Below are 20450 nucleotides of genomic sequence, written 5' to 3'. Positions count from 1 at the left end.
CCGTGATAGTCTATCATAGCATAGGATTCTAAAATCCTAAAAATTAGGATTTTTTTTTTTTGTTTGAAATTGTAAAAAAGAAAAAAAATTTGATGTTCAGTTTGAATTTGAAAACTAAAAAGGAGTGGTCCTATTTTATAAGCAATGTTTTTGCAAGAGTTAAAAGACGTAATTTTATCAAATTATTCTTTAGTTTTATCTCTACTTAAACCTAAGAAAATAGGGGTATTTTAGAAAGAAAAAAAAAATCTATTCCAAATAGGTGCAGCCTCTTAAATAGTAGTATAGATATATATATATATATATATATTAAGACAAAATAATAGTATAAAAAGGATAATGATAACAAAGCAAGGAAACGAAATATAAACAAAATACAGGAAAGTAAATAGTGAATGGATGACAAATACTTACATTTTTGCTGTTGACTACACATCCGCTATGTAAGTCTCATAGCTATTGAGTTTAATTAATATGACGTAAACAACAAATTCCAAAAGAAGCTATAAAACAATGGTATTAAATAGAATTTGGTGACAGAGATTCGAAAAACATAAAAGCTTAAATTATCTGACATGAATGGAAAGAAAATGATGAGTAAATACCTTTTTAAGTGGCTTTCTCTGGCATGTAGTCACCTATTACTATTGTTCCTCTTGGTATAAAAAGTAGGCACTTGAGGATGGAGATATGGGGAGTATTTTCTTTTTTATGGAAGAGATGAGAATTAATTTGATAATGTTGGGGAGATTTAAATTTGTTATGGGTGTACGGCTTTTTTTTTTTTACCATCAATTCATGGGTTGTTTTTTTCTTTTTAAATAAAAGTAATAAAGTATTTCAAAAAAAAAAAACAATAAAAGTGGGTTAGTGGACATTTACATGTGTTAGTTTTTTTTATTTTATGAGTACGTTTTTTTTTTTTTAACTATCAGTACGCGGGGTGTTTTTTTCCTTTTAAATAATAATAAAGTATTTAAAAAAAATAAAAACAGATAAGTGAGAGAGTGTTCCTATTTTATAGGCAATATTTTTGTGCAAATTAGACATATATTTTACCAAATTATCCTTTAATTCTATATCCGGTCGACACAGGTGCAACCCTAAATAGTAGTATAGATTAAAACAAACACTCTCTCTCTCTTTCTCTCTCAGTCGCTCATGCTCTCTCTTTTCATTGATCCAAGTCTGCCTCCAAACCCAACAAAGTCGTTGGTTAGCTTTTTGTTTCTTCCACCAGCAATTTTTTTTTCTTATTCTTTTGTTGATTTCGGTTATTGGGTACTTTATTTTTGTTTTTATTTTTCTCTTTGGATCATATCAATGTTTAACTATTTTATTGATCTGACAAACATCACAATTTCTTCGATTCTTATCAAGTTTTAAACTATCAAATATACAAATGCATTAGGATCCGAGGAAACCTATAGAATATCAAGCATGTGATTATGTGAATATACAAATGCATTCAACTATCTCTAAGGACCAAAATTATCACAAAAACTTAGACACATACCATGTCGAGAAAAAACAAACACATATATACAAATGCATTCAACTATCTCTAAGGACCAAAATTATCACAAAAACTTAGACACATACCATGTCGAGAAAAAACAAACACAGCAATTTTGAAAACAATTTTTAGCAATCCACTAAGCAACCAAATCAGCCTGCAAACAAAACTAAGCGTCAATGTAAATATGTAGTTTCGATTACTCTGCAAGTAGCAATTTTGTTACCTTTTAGTATATCACGTACCGAGAGATAAAGAGGTGTCTGTGTTTTTATAGGACTCTATTGGTAAAAAAACCGGCACGTGAGATATATATATATATATATATATTTTTTTTTTCGGCCAATTAAAAAAAATAAAGAAAGAAAAAAGTTTAAACATGAAGTTTGTTTCTAAATAAGTGGGTTAGTGGAAGAGTAATCATATTTTGTAGGCAATGTTTTAGTGGAGATTAAAAATATATTTTTACTTTGTTATTCTCTAGTACTGTCGCTACTTAAACTTAGAAAAATATGGGTATTTTGGACCAAAAAAAATCCGGCCCAAGTAGGGCTGCCCCCTAAATAGGTGTAAGAGTTTTCAGATTCCCTTACCTCTTATTATTCTCTTGGTTTTCAGCCCCTTAAATCGTATGTAAAATCCCTACCTCCTCCCTCTCCTCTCTCCTGCTAAGAGACTTGTAACGTGGTTGCCAAGAAAACTGGAAGAAGAGAAAGTTATTAACTTTTTTTTTATTTAAATATTTATGTTATGACGTCTTATACTTGTGATTTATGGGATTGTGATGCAGATTTCCGATTGGTCTAGGTCTTATTAAAAATGGAGGGCTTAGTGGTGACAGGCTCCCCTGCTGCTGGGGAAACTGAAACTCTCAGCAAAAAGTAAGTTTCGGAAAATTTTGTATTTTTAATGGAAAAACAGAGGAAAAAGAATGACAACCATTTTTGATGTGATGTAGGGCAAAGTCTTTGATACTGTTGTGGGTCTTTGCTTCCTTCTTGGATGTGTGCTATTTGTGTGCGATGCTATACTTTATACATGGACATAAAATACACTCACAATACCACATTAATCTTTTCCAAAAAATATTTTTCTTAACAACTTTTGCATATAACCAAAAAAAAAAAAGAAAAAAAAAAAGAAAAAAGAGAAAACAAGTTATATTATTTGACTAGAATTATATACAAAAGCAGTATGTGTTGCTTTTGTTATTGGTGGCCATCCAAATTCTTCTAAAAATATTATTTTTGGTGATTTATGCACATATTTAGCTTCTTATTTTTATTGATTCTTATGCATTATTTTTGTTCAAAATATAGTGCAAGTAGAATACTATTACTATGTAGGATAAGTTGAGGAAGATATGAATATAGCTTTCTGAAGCTTATAAATTACCCCACCAATAAATGAAGAAATCAAACCAGTTTTGAGTTTTTAATTCCTTTGTATTTTGGGGAATGTTTACAGTGCACTCAAGAAGGAATTGAAGAATAGGCAAAAGGAAGAAGAAAGGCGGCGCAAAGAGGAGGAGAAGGCAAAACAGGTACTTGACATTCAGACTAGATGGTTTAGGGTTTAGGGTTTTAGGGTTTAGGGTTTAGTTCACTCTCGAAATCTAACATGTACCCATTTTTTGTGTTAATTTGGCTATATACCCAAGCTTTCTTGGATTTTAATTTTTCTTTGGAAGATGCATCTCACATGCCGGCATTCATGTATGGATGTGTTTGGTCAGATGCTGCTGTGAACATTTTTTTTGTACACCTCAGCTTCTTACGTTAGGCTCACTGGTACGTCATGTTTAGGCATGACATGTTAGCAATCCACTAGACATGTTAGCATTTTCTGTGAGTAAGATGATGGTGAGGGCAACATTGAAATGATATTAAAAGTCCAGGTACAAAATTTACAATTGAATTTTTGAATGACCAAAATGAAACGTCTCATATTTATTGGGACCTGAAGTGATTGCTTGCCTTAAAAAAAAATGAAAATGAACAAACGATCAAGCATATGTAAAAAATTAAGTTAATTGAATACCTAGAAAGCAATTATTTGTAGAAGTTATGATGTAGTTGCACTTTGGATGTGACTGAAGTATACAATCATCATGCCATGTGCTTCTCAACGGTACTTTGGCTTTCACATTTGATGGAATGCTAACATTTCATTTTAATCTATAACAAAGGGGGGGAGGGGCTAAGTGATAAATTTCCTGTTATCAAAGATGGAAATTTCCTTTGGCTTTCACAATAATGAAAACAAAGTATCTTAAAAAATTACAAGATGATGAATTAGAAGATCTAATAGAGTGTTGGAATTCAAAAATAGAAGTACAATCTGAAAAACCACATGCCCGAAACTAATCAAACAATGTATGGATCAATAATGATTTCAATTGGTCAAGAGGTCTCTCAACGTCCTCAAACATATGGCTATCTTGTTTCTCTTCCACTCTAGCCACATCAAGCACGCTGGAACCAAATTCCATACATTTGAGGAGTGTTTACAAATCCTATTCCGCCATCCAACTAAAAGAAATGCTACTGTCCCCAGCATCACTCACTGAATCCCAAACATCATAAACACTTCACTCCATAAAGCATAGGCAAGCACGCAATGGAGCAAAAGATGATCCATTGTTTCCCCATTACACCTACGCACACCACACCAATTTACTAGGGACAAACCCCTCTTGATTAGGTTAGGTTATCAAAAGTAAGAATCTTATCCCATGTTGCTTACCACAAAAAGAATGACACCCTCTCTTTGGGGCCTTAGCACCCCAAATGCTCTTCCAAGGGAAAGAATGAGCATTTCTGCCACTAGTAGCATTATATTAGGAGTGAATATCGAAATTACCACTTGTTTATAATTTCCATGTCATCCTATCACCCCCCTCCCTTTGGCATCTTGGAATAAATATGATCAAAGAAAGAATAAGCTGCCTGCCTCCATATCTCGATCGTGAAAATCTGTGTGGAACCGCAGAATTTAATTTTCTGCAGTTCTATTTATTCTTTGTGCTCTTCCATTCTTGCTGACTATATAGTGAAATATCTATATATTTTCCTATTCTAATCTAACCTTATTATAATTTAGGCCAATGAAATAGAACTTAAGAGTTGGGATGTTATTGTTCCCTTGTTCATTTTGAGAAAAAGAATATCTTGTAGTATTAGAATGAGCAACAAATTATTATGATTCATTGGCTAAATGTTTATCTCATATATTGGCTTAAAAAACAATCCACCTCTAATAATTTTTATTATGAAAAATTTTCATATGCAAGGTGGCCATGTCTTAATTTGTCAGGATGAACTTGGAGTATTTTAAATAGTAATTAGTGTTGTTTTTTCATATATTTGACTTCTTTTTTCTGCCAATAGTCTTGTAGCTCAATTAACATCTCTTGGTATTTACAACTGAGACATCTAGGGTTCAAATCCCTTCTCCCCCCATTGTAACTATCTAATTATTTTTAAAAAAGGACACATTCTTTCCTAATTGTGATAAAAAAAAATTTCAAAAATCCTGAAGTAATTGTAGGTGCTGGTTTCTTGGATTACTCGTTTTAATATAGAGAATTTTAAATGTTGGTACCATGGAATGTATTGATGTTACTATATGAATGAATCTACATTGATCATCATGTTGTGGAGTTGAACATGATGGAGTATGATGTGTTATTGGCTGTTATCTCTAAGGTACCTTACCACCTTGTTTTGAAATCTTATTAAGAATAAACTTGTGTTTATGTTCCAGGCTGCTTCTATGGCAGATTCCAGCAGCAAGAAATCTGCAGCAGCTGATGATGAAGATATGGATCCAACGGTATAAGTCCATTCTTGTCCTGCAATAGTTAGCATTCTTTCCTGGATCTTTTCCACAAAGCACTTGATTATAACTCCAATCTCCTGCTTTTAATCTTCCTCATTTGTTTTTCCTCCAGCAATACTTCGAAAATAGACTGAAACATCTTGAATCTCTGAGGGCAGCTGGTGAAGAGCCATATCCTCACTATTTCCCTGTTACAATGTCTATCCCTGATTATGTAGAGCAGTATAAAAACATAGGCAATGAGGAGCATCTTGAGGATGTTACTGTAAATTTGGCTGGTATTAAAATCAGGGCCTTTATTTATTTGGTTAGTATTTATCATGTTTCTTTTGGTAATTTTTTTTAATTTTCTTTCCTATGCAAGGGCGTATCATGAGCAAACGTTCATCTTCTTCAAAGCTATTCTTTTATGATTTACATGGTGATGGTGCTAAAGTCCAAGTTATGGCTGATGCTAGGTATCTTATCACTGTATCTTTTCTTTTCCCTTATTCATATTTGATTTTTCCTTATGATTTTAGTATTGTTCTTTCTTTAGGTATGCAATGTCTTTGAAAAATTATCTTTCCATTAGTTTTAATTTTTTTTTTTAATTAATTAATTAATTTTTTTTTTTTTTTTTTTTATTGGGACCTGAAGTGATTGCTTGCCTTAAAAAAAAAAAAAAAAAAAAAAGAACAAACGATCAAGCATACTTAAAAAATTAAGTTAATTGAATACCTAGAAATCAATTATTTGTAGAAGTTATGATGTGGTTGCACTTTGGATGTGACTGAAGTATACAATCATCATGCCATGTGCTTCTCAACGTTGCTTTGGCTTTCACATTTGATGGAATGCTAACATTTCATTTTAATCTATAACAAAGGGGGGGAGGGGCTAAGTGATAAATTTCCTTTTATTGAAGATGAAAATTTCCTTTGGCTTTCACAATACTGAAAACAAAGGTATCTTAAAAAATTACAAGATGATCAATTAGAATATCTAAAAGAGTGTTGGAATTCAAAAATAGAAGTACAATCTGAAAAACCACATGCCCGAAACTAGTCAAACAATGTATGGATCAATAATGATTTCAATTGGTCAAGAGGTCTCTCAACGTCCTCAAACATATGGCTATCTTGTTTCTCTTCCGCTCTAGCCACATCAAGCACGCCGGAACCAAATTCCATACATTTGAGGAGTGTTTACCAATCCTATTCCGTCATCCAACTAAAAGAAATGCTACTGTCCCCTGCATCACTCATTGAATCCCAAACATCATAAACACTTCACTCCATAAAGCATAGGCAAGCTCGCAATGGAGCAAAAGATGATCCACTATTTCCCCATTACACCTACACAAACCACACCAATTTACTAGGGACAAACCCCTCTTGATTAGGTTAGGTTATCAAAAGTAAGAATCTTATCCCATGCTGCTTACCACAAAAAGAATGACACCCTCTCTTTGGTGCCTTAGCACCCCAAATGCTCTTCCAAGGGAAAGAATGAGCATTTCTGCCACTAGTAGCATTATATTAGGAATGAATATCGAAATTACCACTTGTATTTAATTGCCATGTCATCCTATCACCCCCCTCCCCTCGGCATCTTGGAATAAATATGATCAAAGAAAGAATAAGCTGCCTGCCTCCATATCTCGATCATGAAAATCTCTGTGGAACCGCAGAATGTAATTTTCTGCAGTTCTATTTATTCTTTGTGCTCTTCCATTCTTGCTGACTATATAGTGAAATATCTATATATTTTCCTATTCTAATCTAACCTTATTATAATTTAGGCCAATGAAATAGAACTTAAGAGTTGGGATGTTATTGTTCCCTTGTAAATTTTGAGAAAAAGAATATCTTGTAGTATTAGAATGAGCAACAAATTATTATGATTCATTGGCTACATGTTTATCTCATATATTGGCTTAAAAAACAATCCACGTCTAATAATTTTTATTATGAAAAATTTTCATATGCAAGGTGGCCATTTCTTAATTAGTCAGGACAAACTTGGATTATTTAAAATAGTAATTAGTGTTGTTTTTTCATATATTTGACTTCTTTTTTCCAAGAGCATTGTAGCTCAACTAACATTTATTGGTATTTACAACTAAGACATCCAGGGTTCAAATCCCTTCTCCCCTCATTGTAACTATCTAATTATTTTTTAAAAAGGACACGTTCTTTCGTAATTGTGATAAAAAAAATTTTCAAAAATCCTGAAGTAATTGTAGGTGCTGGTTTCTTGGATTACTTGTTTTAATATAGAGAATTTTAAATTTTGGTACCATGGAATGTATTGATGTTACTATATGAATGAATCTACATTGATCATCATGTTGTGGAGTTTGAACATGATGGAGTATGATGTGTTATTGGCTGTTATCTCTAAGGTACCTTACTACCTTGTTTTGAAATCTTATTAAGAATAAACTTTTGTTTATGTTCCAGGCTGCTTCTATGACAGATTCCCGCAGCAAGAAATCTGCAGCAGCTGACGATGAAGATATGGATCCAACGGTATGTCCATTCTTGTCCTGCAATAGTTAGCATTCTTTTCCTGGATCTTTTCCACAAAGCTCTTGATTTTAACCTCAATCTCCTGCTTTTAATCTTCCTCATTTGTTTTTCCTCCAGCAATACCTCGAAAATAGACAGAAACATGTCGCATCTCTGAGGGCAGCTGGTGAAGAGCCATGTCCTCACAAATTCCCTGTTGCAATGTCTATCCCTGAATGTGTAGAGCAGTATAAAAACATAGGCAATGGGGAGCATCTTGAGGATGTTACTGTAAATTTGGCTGGTATTGAAATCGGGGCTTTTATTTATTTGGTTAGTATTTATCATGTTTCTTTTGGTAATTTTTTTTTTAATTTTCTTTCCCATGCAAGGGCGTATCATGAGCAAACGTTCATCTTCTTCAAAGCTATTCTTTTATGATTTACATGGTGGTGGTGCTAAAGTCCAAGTTATGGCTGATGCTAGGTATCTTATCACTGTATCTTTTCTTTTCCCTTATTCATATTTGATTTTTCCTTATGATTTTAGTATTGTTATTTCTTTAGGTATGCAATGTCTTTGACAAATTATCTTTCTATTAGTTTTAATTTTTTTAATTATTATTTTTTTTTTTGTAAGTTATTCATGCAACCATGTGGGCCTTGAACCTATGACTTCTTCCTCCACCTTACCCTTATAAGCGGAGGTGCAATTTGAGATGCAGCTCATTGGCATCTTTCCATATTAGTAGAAGAGCCTTTGTTTTTGCTCTTGGACTCTTTCTTTGAATGGACACAGATTGCTCTTTCTGTTATCTTCTATAGTGGAATAAGTGATTAGTTTGGGAATTTGGATTTTCTTGTTATCAACATTTCATGTCAAATTTCTTATCTTAAAAAGTCAATATTTTTGGGTAGTGATTCATCAATTAGTTGAATGTCAATGTTTTGCCCAAGTTCCTTGTAAGAGAAACTTTGTTTTTTTTTTTTTTTATTGAAATTATTGCTAATTTCGCATTTGTGAGGCCTGATTAGTTGTATGTTGAAGGCTTAGGTAGATTGGAAAAAAGAATGATGTAGGTCATTTTACTTTATCGCATCTTTCTGTACCACTGCCTAGTTTTCTCAACTGTGCTTAAAAAAAATTTATAAAGGACCTATATAAACAAGATGATGAATATGTATGAATGAGACTTTCTACTTGGTACTATTTGGGAAATTTTGGTTCAGATATGAATTAGTTTCATGGACAATCACCCCCCCACCCCACCCCCTGGCTGGGTGTCCCCCCTAAATTGCACTACCTTTAAGTTTTGCTGCACAGATACCAAATTTAATGATTGAGAGATTCTTCATTTCCATGATGCAGCAAGTCAGATTTGAGTGAGGAAGAATTTTGGAGGTTCCATTCAACTGTGAAGTGTGGTGATATTGTTGGTGTCAAGGGGTTTCCAGGTTTGTGATGTTACTACAATTGGGTAGTTACTAACACTTTTTGACTTATATATATAGCTGCTCCTTACTGTGTTGACACTGTTGAGTTTACAGAAGAAATCACCATCAGTTTAATTACTTAATTTGGTTTCTCTCTCTCTCTCTCTCTCTCTCACATTTGATGTTTGATAATGAATTAAAAATTTTGTGGCATAAGGAAAAAATTATGGAGAGTGTAGGTAGAACTTCAAAATACAAATTTAAAAGAGACCGCTTGAAAATTCCCATAAATAGATGCTTCATTTAGGTCTTTTTCTCTATGGTGAACTGTTTTAGTTTTCTATGCTGCATAACTGGTTTTTTTTTTTAATCAGTATGCCACATGATTGTTGAAATTTTCTAGAAATGGGTCCAGTATTGTGATATAGATGTACATTTTTTCTTACTCATAATTACATACAAATTTAGTGGGTCTTGAACTCACAAACTCACTCTCAACCTTGCTCTTATAAGGGAAGGAGGTCCCATTTGAGCTAGAGGCATAATTTATTTTTTTTTGAATTTCAAAGTTGAGTTGTAGGTTTTTGAGTCATCGTTTCTTTAAATTATAAACTTCCTGGTTGACTTACATTTTGTTAGAATTATGATCAAATGATTAAATTCACCATTTTCTAGCAACTTAAACTTTTTGGAAACTTTGTAATTTAAATTCACTCTACCTCCCATTTAAAATGTGAAAAATTACACATGTTGGGCCCCACTTATTAAGGGGGAGGCTGGGCCCATGCGTGAGAGAGAGTGTTAGAATTATGTTCAAATTAAATTCACCATTTTCTAATGGCTTTAGTTTCTAGGAGAATCGGTAATTTAACTCATTTTCTTTCAATTCAGGGAAAACTAAAAGGGGGGAGCTAAGTATTTTTCCAAGATCGTTTATAGTCCTATTCCATTGTCTCCGTATGATGCCAGGGCAAAAGCCTAAGGCTGTTTCTGCGTCTGACAATGCCAATTTGAAGGTGAACATGGTTTCTCCCTGAATGATTTAATGCTGGTTATGGTCTCATCCTGACTTCATTACTTTCTTATTGTTGCAGAAAGAGGAGGCTTGGGTCCCAGGACGACCCAGGAATCCTAAAACATATATTTTGAAAAACCAGGTATTGATTAATATCCTAAAATTCAACTGAATTCCTGTTCGACTGTTTTAAATTGTATTCTTTAGCCCACCCAAAATAAAAAATTTAAGTACACATGATCTGGTACTGATTAATATCCTGAAGTTCAGTGAAAATGAATTGCAAACCTTCATTTTTGGGCTTGTGATAATATGTTCCGAATACTTGTGTGGTAATCTTTGGTTGTTTTTATTTTATATAATTTATTTCTTTATATTAGAAGGACCCATTCAGAGAAATACATCAGTTTAATTGTCAGCCGGAAATAGTTTCTGTTCCCTTTCGCTTGAACCTGAATGGTAAATGAATTAATTTTTTGGGTAAATGTGATTCTTTGAACAAAGTTTCTTTAGGCTGAATAAACTGAATCTTTCAAACCATTTCTTTGAAAGTAATTTGAAGCTTATACCCTGGGACTCACACTATCGGTTGGCCTCTGGAGAAAGCCTAAAGGAACTAGCAGGCTTAAAGGCGCTGCAGTTTTGTAACAAAGCTCTCGTTACACAATTTCTAAAAGCTGGTTATGTTTTGAATTATTCCACTTAGTGCTTTTTTGGTTTTGATTTTTTTTTTTCTTTTATTAGAAATTGTCCTTTTCTACGTAGTTGTGGTGTTGGAGACTTACATGACCTGTATTGCTGAGGAATCTGTTTCTCGTTTCTTTTATTTTTGATAGGTAAGAAAAAATATTATTGAAAAATGAATAGCATGAAAAATACACAAGGCTCATGATAGTGAACTAAGAGAAAAAAGAAACAAACAGACACTAAGCTATTCTAAGAGACAAAAGAAAATCCATGTGTAGAACAATCCGAGAGACCCCAACATCGAGACCAATCAAAGAGGGTCCGTTGGCATAAATCTAACAGCTGAGCCAATGATTTCCTAGTATACTCAAAAGAACACCGATTCCGTTCAGTTCAAATATTCCACATTAAACAGCCCAAAACCGGATTCCAAATATTAGGATTATGTTACCTAAGCCAATGATACCAACAAAACAATAAGTCTACAACGGAACGCATGACCCAATCAATCCCAAACAACCGAAGCATATACATCCACAAAGAATGAGCAACTTGACAGGAAAGCAGTAGGTGATCCACAGATTTCTTATTACAACAACACATACAACAACGATTTGCCAAAGTGCGACCACGGAGCATTAGATTATCCAAAGTTAGGATTTGGGCATGAGCAGTTGTCCACATAAAGAATGCTACCCTTTTAGGAACCTTTACTTACCAAATGCCTTTCCAAGGGAAAGTAGAAAAAGTTACATTTCGAATCTAATGATAAAAAGACCGAACGTCAAACTTCCCACTTCCATTGAGACGCCAACAAAGTCTGTCACTACCTCCACCCTTAGGAATCCAAGTTTGAATGAAGTGAAGAAGGGAATAGGAAGCTGCTAACTCCCAATCATTAAATTCCCTATAAAATCTTGAACTCCATACTTTATCATTATCACCAACTGGAGGACTTAACACTTCAAAAATACTAGCTTCCTTGTTGGCTGAACACAAATAACTGAGGATAAAGAGTTTTAAGAGAATTATCCGCAGTCCACTTATCATGCCAAAAAAGAATACTAGAACCATCCTCCACCAGAAAAGACAAATGCTTAGAAAAACCTTCCCACCCTTCACTAATATTTTTCTAGTTTCTTACCCTTGAATGCAGACATTTTCTCTTCACAAGTTTGTGTGATGGGCAGTTGTCATCCTACTTAATAATGGGCTAAGGACCTAAGCTTTTCTGCCCAACATTATGGGTCATTTAATCCTAGATGGCTTATTAAAGAAATTTGCTAGTTTCATTCACATGCTTTTGGATGGTTGCAGATTTGGGTTGGAATATAACTAGGAGCAGGAAGAGAGAGAATAAGCTCTTCACAATGCATTTTTAGACCATTTACCCGGAATACAATTACACATTTTACTGTTTAATGCTATTTGTGAATTACACTTCTAGTCCTTTAGGAGCTCTTCAGTAGTATATTTTCAACAACAGTTTTCAGTGCTTAAATAACATTACACGTATTTTTACACTTTTTCATGCATATATATTTTTAAAAAATACAAACAACGTTACTATAATAACATTACCAAACAGGCCCTAATTTCTATCTTGGGTTTGTGATGTGGTAGAAATGGCAAGTCCTTGAATTGAAAGGGGGAAACTTTGGAAGACATCAGAATAATAGATAGCTATCCAAAATATTTTATTGAAGAAAGTGAGTTCTTTTTTCACATGTACTATTCACAGCCTATTTATAAGCTCAATAAAACTAAAACCGCTAATAGTTCCATCTTAAAATTGATTCTGAACCCCAGTCTCCTTTCAGGACCTAATTTTGACAAACAAAATCCTAAAAATTAATAAAGGATAGAAATAAAGGCTTCTTGGACTACTGAACCTTTTATGGTAGTCCTTGGGTTGTAGGCCCTGCATTCACCATGAGTGGATGGCTAGAAAGCTGCAAGCAACACTTTTTAAGTATAAGACTGGGTGTTGGAGTCTTTGACGACCTTCATGGATACCAGACAAGAGAAGTGGCTTCAAGATTGGTACTTATTACCAACTTCTGGGTGCCCTTTCAAACACCATCATTCTTTCCCTTGGGAAATCATTTGGAGATGAAAGGCCCTGATGAGAGTAGCCTTTTTTGTATGGACTGCTGCTTTGGGTAAAATCTTGACAATTGACAACTTAAGGTTGAGGAAGGTAAGGATTACAGATTGGTGTTTTATGTGCAAATGCAATGGTGAATCTGTTGATCACCTTTTGCTACATTGCTCTATTGATTCAGACTTATGGTCCATGATATTGGGTTTGTTTGGAGAGTTGTTGAGCTTTTAGCCTGCTGGCAAGGGCAGTTTGGTAATCGTCGGAATAGTCATATTTGGATAGTTATCCCCCATTGCCTAATGTGTTGCTTTTGGAGGGAAAAGAATAGCAGGAGTTTTGAAGACACTGAAAGTTCTATGCCTGATCTCAAGTTGTTCTTTTTCAAAACTTTATTGGATTGGTTATTAGCCATGAGGAACCTTTCTTTATTTTCTATTGTTGATTTATTTGATTTATGTAACTTTTGTAAATGATAGTTTACCCTAGTATACTTCCTGTATACTTGGGTGATTCATTTTTTATGATTTATATAATTTTATTTCTTTATAAAAAAACACTTTAAATATAAGAAACTAAAAAAAAAAAAACTAAATTGAATAAAAATACAAAAATATGTGACAACACTTTCAAACAATAATGGTTGAGCTTCATATCTTGTTTCACATCAGCTATTGTAGATTTATGGTTGAACTATGCACAAGTGAATCATACTACAAGAAGATTTTGTTGCAGCACACATGCTATGTTATATTTATAAACCGAGTTAGTTAATTCAAATGCGCCACTCTACTCCAGTCATTGTTCACAAGAAATTTTGGAGATTGTAGTCATAAGTCTAGCCTTGTGATCCATATAAATGTTAGGTTCATCTTTTGAATTGGGAACACTTTGATCATTTTTTTTTAATTAAATGATTCCTTTAATCTACGTCTTATTGGTTGCTATTGATGTTGTCGGGGGTAATTTGATCCTGATGAATTGGATTATTTTTTCCTGATGCAGATAAAAGTGAGATGGGTCCATTTATTTTATTTTCTTTTAGTTTGGACTGTGTTTTCACTTCTCCTCTTCTTTTCCTTTTCTGGTGTTTTATTTTATTGTCTTTAATGCTAGGAAACTCGTTATCGACAACGCTATTTAGATTTGATGTTGAATGTGGAGGTTCGACAAATTTTTGAGACAAGGTCTCTGATCATTCAATATATTCGGTGCTTTCTTAAAAAGCGTGGTTTCTTGGAGGTTAGTTGTTTGTCTTGATTTTTTATTTATTCAATTCATTCAGGTGGTTTCTACATATGGCACTTGACTTTACTTTCTTTTCATTACCTTCAATGTTCTTTTCACTATCAGGTTGAAACACCAATGATGAATATGATTCCTGGTGGAGCAGCTGCCCGTCCATTTGTGACCCATCACAATGACCTGAACATTAAGCTATTCATGCGCATTGCGCCTGAGCTCTATCTTAAGCAGCTTGTTGTTGGTGGACTTGAGCGTGTTTATGAGATTGGAAAGCAGTTCAGAAATGAAGGCATTGATTTGACACATAATCCTGAGTTCACCACCTGTGAGTTCTATATGGCTTATGCTGACTACAATGACTTGATGGAACTCACGGAGACAATGTTGAGTGGTAAGGGTCATTTGGATCATGTTGCAAACAACTGCTTCATTCCACTTGGGTAGTGAAGTTATTTTTATCCTCCAAAATACTTGGATTTTTCCTAACACAGTAGTGTGTAACAGGGATGGTAAAGAAACTTACAGGTGGATATAAAATTAAATATCATGCAAATGGGCTGGATGAGGATCCGATTGAGATTGACTTCACTCCACCTTTCAGGTTTGTCATCTATATAGTATCTCTCACAAATTGTGAAACATTAACATGAATATGAAAATCTATGAAATTGGTTGTTTTAACTCTGGCAGAAAGATTGACATGATAGAAGAATTAGAGAAGATGGCGAACCTCAATATTCCCAAGGACTTTTCCAGTGATGAGGCCAACAAATATTTGAAAGATGCATGCACAAAGTATGAGATCAAATGTGCCCCTCCTGAAACAACAGCGCGTTTGTTGGACAAAGTCAGTTCTTTGTCCTTTTTATTTTTTATTTTTATTACTTTATTGAACATAAATTAGGTAGTTACTGGCATTGTGATCCTGTGTTATGTACTAAGTTGATACAATATCTGTGATGAAGGTTCTAAGCTTTATGCTTAAGGAGGTGAATGAGAGGCTAGGTACCATATGAGCAAGGGCTTAGGTTTTTTATTTGTGAGAAGAGGGGGGGTGTTGTGGAGGAAAAGCAATGGATTGGATAGCTCTTGCTGGAATACTGGTTTTTCTTTAGATGGCTCTCTGCTATTTGGAGTAATGGTTCAATAAGATTGCTTACACTGATAAGGTGTAGCAGTTGGATAAAGTAGAAATTGTAGCATTTATCAGTGGGAGAGATAATTGGACGTTGGGAACAGTAAAAAGTAGTTGATTGGAAATGCCATTAAAAGAACAATATGATGGGGTCCCCAATATTTTACAATAATTAAGTAATTCTGCATTAGAAAAAGTGTATAGTTTCTTTTGTTCTGACAATGATGTTTTCTGACTTGATCTGATTTTGTTCCTTATCTTTTAGTTCTGTTGTTTGCTTGGCTGGACCAGCAAGGTCTAGTAGAATGTTTCAACTGAATTCTTTTATGTAATATTTTAGATTTAAATTGTTTCATCATTAGTGTTAAGGTAGACTATTCTTGCTTGCATGCTCAGACAATTTATGAGAATTGGTTATATATATATATTTTTTCTGTTACTCCAGCTTGTAGGACACTTCTTGGAAGAGACTTGTACAAATCCTACTTTCATCATTAACCACCCTGAGTTAATGAGTCCTTTGGCAAAGTGGCATAGAACGAAGAAAGGCCTAACCGAGCGTTTTGAGTTATTTATTAACAAGCATGAAGTATGCTTTTCAGGATATCTTGTTTTCTTTTTCTATCTATGTTTCATTTAATTTTCAGCTTTATAATTCATGATTCTGACTTAATTTTTCTGTAACCGCTCAGCTCTGCAATGCATACACTGAATTGAATGACCCTGTTGTACAACGCCAGCGATTTGCTGAGCAGCTTAAGGTTCACGCATCAGTTTTTAAATGTGCAATGGATTTATCCTTGAATAAAATTCCTCTGGAACTTTTTTGAATGATATGTGGTCTGCATGCAGGATCGGCAATCTGGTGATGATGAAGCTGATGATGCCGAAAAAACCACCAGTGAGCCACACGGTCCTCGCACACTCGAAACAGCACCTGCACAACACAAAAGCTGAAGGCCTTAAGAGGAGTACCGGTATGGTACCGGCCAAATACACTCCGAAGGTCAAGTTAGAACTTCTCACAACTCTAAAGCGCTAGAGCGGGGTCAATTATGCGTACCTTGGCTTGTGAGGGCATTGGGGTTTTTATAGTAGTAGAGGGTGGACCTCTCTTCCTTGGAGTAGAAGTCTTTTCCTTATAAGAATCCTTATGAGCGTAGATTACGGAATCCTTTCCTTATAGGACTCTAATATTGAACGTGGAAAGCAAGTCATCTTTTTATCATTCATGCGTGGTGATCAAGTCAAGAATACATTGGAGCCGTCAGCTTTGCCTACTCCCTCATTAGGGTCATCAGCTTCGCCTACTGCCTCGTCAGGTTCGTCAGCTTTGCCTACGACCTCGTTAAGGTCGTCAGCTTTAGGGTCGTCAGCTTTGCCTACGACCTCGTTAGGGTCGTCAGCTTTAGGGTCGTCAGCTTTGCCTACGACCTCGTTAGGGTCGTCAGCTTTAAGGTCGTCAGCTTTGCCTACGACCTCGTTAGGGTCGTCAGCTTTAAGGTCATCAGCTTTGCCTACGACCTCGTTAGGGTCGTCAGCTTTAAGGTCGTCAGCTTTGCCTACGACCTCGTTAGGGTCGTCAGCTTTAAGGTCATCAGTTTTGCCTACGACCTCGTTAGGGTCGTCAGCTTTAAGGTCGTCAGCTTTGCCTACGACCTCGTTAGGGTCGTCAGCTTTAAGGTCGTCAGCTTTGCCTACGACCTCGTTAGGGTCGTCAGCTTTAAGGTCATCAGCTTTGCCTACGACCTCGTTAGGGTCATCAGCTTTAAGGTCGTCAGCTTTGCCTACGACCTCGTTAGGGTCGTCAGCTTTAAGGTCATCAGCTTTGCCTACGACCTCGTTAGGGTCGTCAGCTTTAAGGTCGTCAGCTTTAAGGTCGTCAGCTTTGCCTACGACCTCGTTAGGGTCGTCAGCTTTAAGGTCGTCAGCTTTATTATCTTCAGCTTACTGCCTTCAGCTTGCCCTTCAGCTTACTACCTTCAGCTTACTATCTTCAGCTTACTACCTTCAACCCTTCAGCTTACTACCTTCAGCTTACTACCTTCAGCTTACTACCTTCAGCTTACTATCTTCAGCTTACTACCTTCAACCCTTCAGCTTACTACCTTCAGCTTACTACCTTCAGCTTACTACATTCAGCTTACCCTTCAGCTTACTACCTTCAGCTTGCATAATAGAGCTGACGGGTCTTTGGAGATCAACTTTTATTTTTTCAATTAAAAATTCCCCTTATCAGTTGCCCCCCACTCCATAACCTCGTCAGCTTTAGTTGCCGGGTTATGGAGTTAACATCGTCAGAAAGGTCACTTATGTGTGACGCCTCGAGCAGCCTTTATAAATGCTTGAGCATGTGGCGCGAATTGATCGGTTCTGTTTTCGGATGAGCCTCTAAGTCAACACCCGTGGGCGACACTATTTTTGAGGAAGGTGACGATCTTACCAAGTTCGTGGCAGACCTAAAAGATGATAGCGTCGTCCTTTCCCAGCTTGTTATGGATTTGTTCACGAATCCATCCATTTGTGGATAATGGCATTAGCTTGCTTTTACTTGATGGACTCGTCCACTTGTGGGACAAGTCATACATTTAACCACTTTGTGGATAAGTTCATTCATTTTTGAGGGGTCGTCCGCTTTGTGGACTTAGGCTCATCTACTTCGTAGACTTGGTAATATGCCTGTCCATTTTGTGAACTTAGGCTGATTTGCTTTGTAGACTTTGGTCAAGTTTGTGGATTCATATTAAACTCGTCTACTTTGTAGACTTGGCAATAGGCCCGTCCACTTTGTGGACTTACGCTCGTCTACTTTGTAGACTTGGTAATAAATTTGTCCACTTTGTGGACTTAGCAATAGACTCAATGATAAACTCGTCCACTTTGTGGACTTAATAATTTTTCATTCTCTCAGTTTGAGGTCGTCCACTTTGGACTCATCAATGTCGTCCACCTTATGGATTTAATAGGGTCGTCCACTTTGTGGACTTATTGAGGTGACTAAGTGTTGGTACCTCATCACCATTTTGGTCGTCCACTTGTAGTCGACTTAGTATGGTGATCATCTACCCATAGACGACTTCGGTCATACGTCTACCCGTAGGTGACTTAACGTAATGACTATTCACCCGTAGGCAACTTTGACCACGTGTCTACCTGTAGGTTGCTTAGCGTAGCGACCGTCTACCCATAGGTGACTTAGCGTAGTGACCGTCTACCCGTAGGTGACTTAGCGTAGTGACTGTCCACCCGTAGGCGACTTTGGCCATGCGTCTACCCGTAGGTGACTTAGCATAGTGACCGTCTACCCGTAGGTGACTTAGCGTAGTGACCGTCCACCTGTAGGCGACTTTTTGGCCATGCGTCTACCCGTAGGTGACTTAACATAGTGACCGTCCACCCGTAGGCGACTTAGCGTAGTGACCGTCCACCCGTAGGCGACTTTTTGGCCATGCGTCTACCCGTAGGTGACTTAGCATAGTAATCGTCTACCCGTAGGTGACTTAGCGTAGTGACCGTCTACCCGTAGGTGACTTAGCGTAGTGACTGTCCACCCGTAGGCGACTTTGGCCATGCGTCTACCCGTAGGTGACTTAGCATAGTGACCGTCCACCCGTAGGCGACTTTGGCCATGCGTCTACCCGTAGGTGACTTAGCATAGTGACCGTCTACCCGTAGGTGACTTAGCGTAGTGACCGTCCACCTGTAGGCGACTTTTTGGCCATGCGTCTACCCGTAGGTGACTTAACATAGTGACCGTCCACCCGTAGGCGACTTAGCGTAGTGACCGTCCACCCGTAGGCGACTTTTTGGCCATGCGTCTACCCGTAGGTGACTTAGCATAGTAATCGTCTACCCGTAGGTGACTTAGCGTAGTGACCGTCCACCCGTAGGCGACTTTTTGGCCATGCGTCTACCGTAGGTGACTTAACATAGTGACCGTCCACCCGTAGGCGACTTTGGCCATGTCTAAATAAACTCCTCTTATTATAATAAACCATGCATTCATAGAAAAAGTAGTTCTTAAAACGAAAACCTGCCTTTTGGGCTTTGTAGCAAAAACTAAAGTAAATAGAAAAACTAAGTATAACTAAAATTCACTAAGGTAAACTAGAAATAAAGGGGTGCCGCTCTTCATGCCATCCTTTTTACTGGTAGTACTTCCGTAGGTGCTTGGTGTTCCATGGGTGGTGTAGCTTCTGTCCGTCCAGCATCTCCAGTTCTCGCCATCTTCCGCCCTCTGTCCTGTCGCGTATCCTCCTGTCTTTCTCTCTTCTCTCGAGTCAGAAGCGCGTCTTCAGCATTCATGTACTTGGTGGCCCTGTAGAGTACTTCCGACATGGTCTTGGGGTCATTTTTGTATAGTGAGAACAAAAACTTACCCTTTCGCAACCCATTTGTGAAGGCTGCTACAAGTATTTTGTCGTCGGCTTCGTCGATCGATAGCGCTTCCTTATTGAAGCGTGTTATGTAGGATCTCAGCGTCTCGTCCTCTCGTTGCTTGATACTCATCAAGCATGCCGTGGACTTCTTATACCTGTGTCCCCCAATAAATTGTGTAGTGAACTGAGCGCTTAGCTCCTTGAAAGTGCTGATGGAGTTCGGCGTCAGTCGGCTGAACCATACCCTTGCGGGGCCCTTCAGCGTTGTAGGGAAGCCCTACACATGATTTCGTCCGCTACCCCTTGAAGGTGCATCAAGGTTTTGAAGGTCTCTAGGTGATCCAGAGGGTCCTTCACTCCGTCGTAACTGTCTATATGTGGCATGCGAAATTTATGTGGTAGGGGGAAGGAATTGACAGCTGCAGTGAACGGCAAGTCGGTGCGATTTACCAGATCGTCAAGGTCGCTAGATACCCGTCCTTTGAGGGCATTCATCATGACCTCCATTTGTTCCTTTATTGCCTGTATCTCCATGGCAATGTGTGGTTGAGTTGCATCCGTGAGGGATGGCATGCTCAGATTTTGACGCTCCGGTCTACTAGGAGCA

General features: G+C 36.8%; 1 protein-coding gene across 2 annotated transcripts; it reads left to right on the top strand.

The window, feature by feature from the left end:
- Nucleotides 1–1140: 1140 nt before the first annotated feature.
- Nucleotides 1141–16436, top strand: LOC112027999 (lysine--tRNA ligase, cytoplasmic). Of its 2 annotated transcripts, XM_065764299.1 has the most exons (16): nucleotides 1141–1215; nucleotides 2307–2397; nucleotides 2984–3059; nucleotides 5282–5350; nucleotides 5469–5634; nucleotides 5721–5814; nucleotides 9217–9302; nucleotides 10173–10297; nucleotides 10376–10438; nucleotides 14201–14326; nucleotides 14438–14720; nucleotides 14834–14930; nucleotides 15020–15176; nucleotides 15910–16053; nucleotides 16157–16225; nucleotides 16317–16436. In XM_065764299.1, the coding sequence occupies exons 2-16, from the start codon at nucleotides 2336–2338 to the stop codon at nucleotides 16419–16421; spliced, it is 1722 nt and encodes a 573-aa protein (XP_065620371.1). In that variant the 5' UTR covers nucleotides 1141–1215; nucleotides 2307–2335; the 3' UTR covers nucleotides 16422–16436. The 2 variants fall into 2 exon arrangements, with proteins under 2 accessions (XP_065620371.1, XP_065620370.1); XM_065764298.1 differs by lacking the exons at nucleotides 1141–1215; nucleotides 2307–2397; nucleotides 2984–3059; ... (1 more) ...; nucleotides 5469–5634; nucleotides 5721–5814 and adding exons at nucleotides 7804–7869; nucleotides 7987–8152; nucleotides 8241–8334.
- The last annotated feature ends 4014 nt before the right edge of the window (nucleotides 16437–20450 follow it).

The sequence above is a fragment of the Quercus suber genome, unplaced genomic scaffold (assembly GCF_002906115.3).
Source record: "Quercus suber isolate HL8 unplaced genomic scaffold, Cork oak 2.0 scaffold_549, whole genome shotgun sequence".
In the NCBI taxonomy this organism is placed as follows: Eukaryota; Viridiplantae; Streptophyta; class Magnoliopsida; order Fagales; family Fagaceae; genus Quercus; species Quercus suber.
The sequence above is the reverse complement of the archived record's forward strand: the minus strand, read 5'-3'. Positions and strand labels throughout refer to the sequence as shown.

Bases quoted from the DNA above. Each gene is read 5' to 3' on its own strand.
- LOC112027999 (XM_065764299.1), top strand. From the start codon at position 2,336: ATGGAGGGCTTAGTGGTGACAGGCTCCCCTGCTGCTGGGGAAACTGAA. The intron at 15,177-15,909 runs GTCAGTTCTTTG...CTGTTACTCCAG, and splicing joins CAGCGCGTTTGTTGGACAAA to CTTGTAGGACACTTCTTGGA. The intron at 16,226-16,316 runs GTTCACGCATCA...GTCTGCATGCAG, and splicing joins GATTTGCTGAGCAGCTTAAG to GATCGGCAATCTGGTGATGA.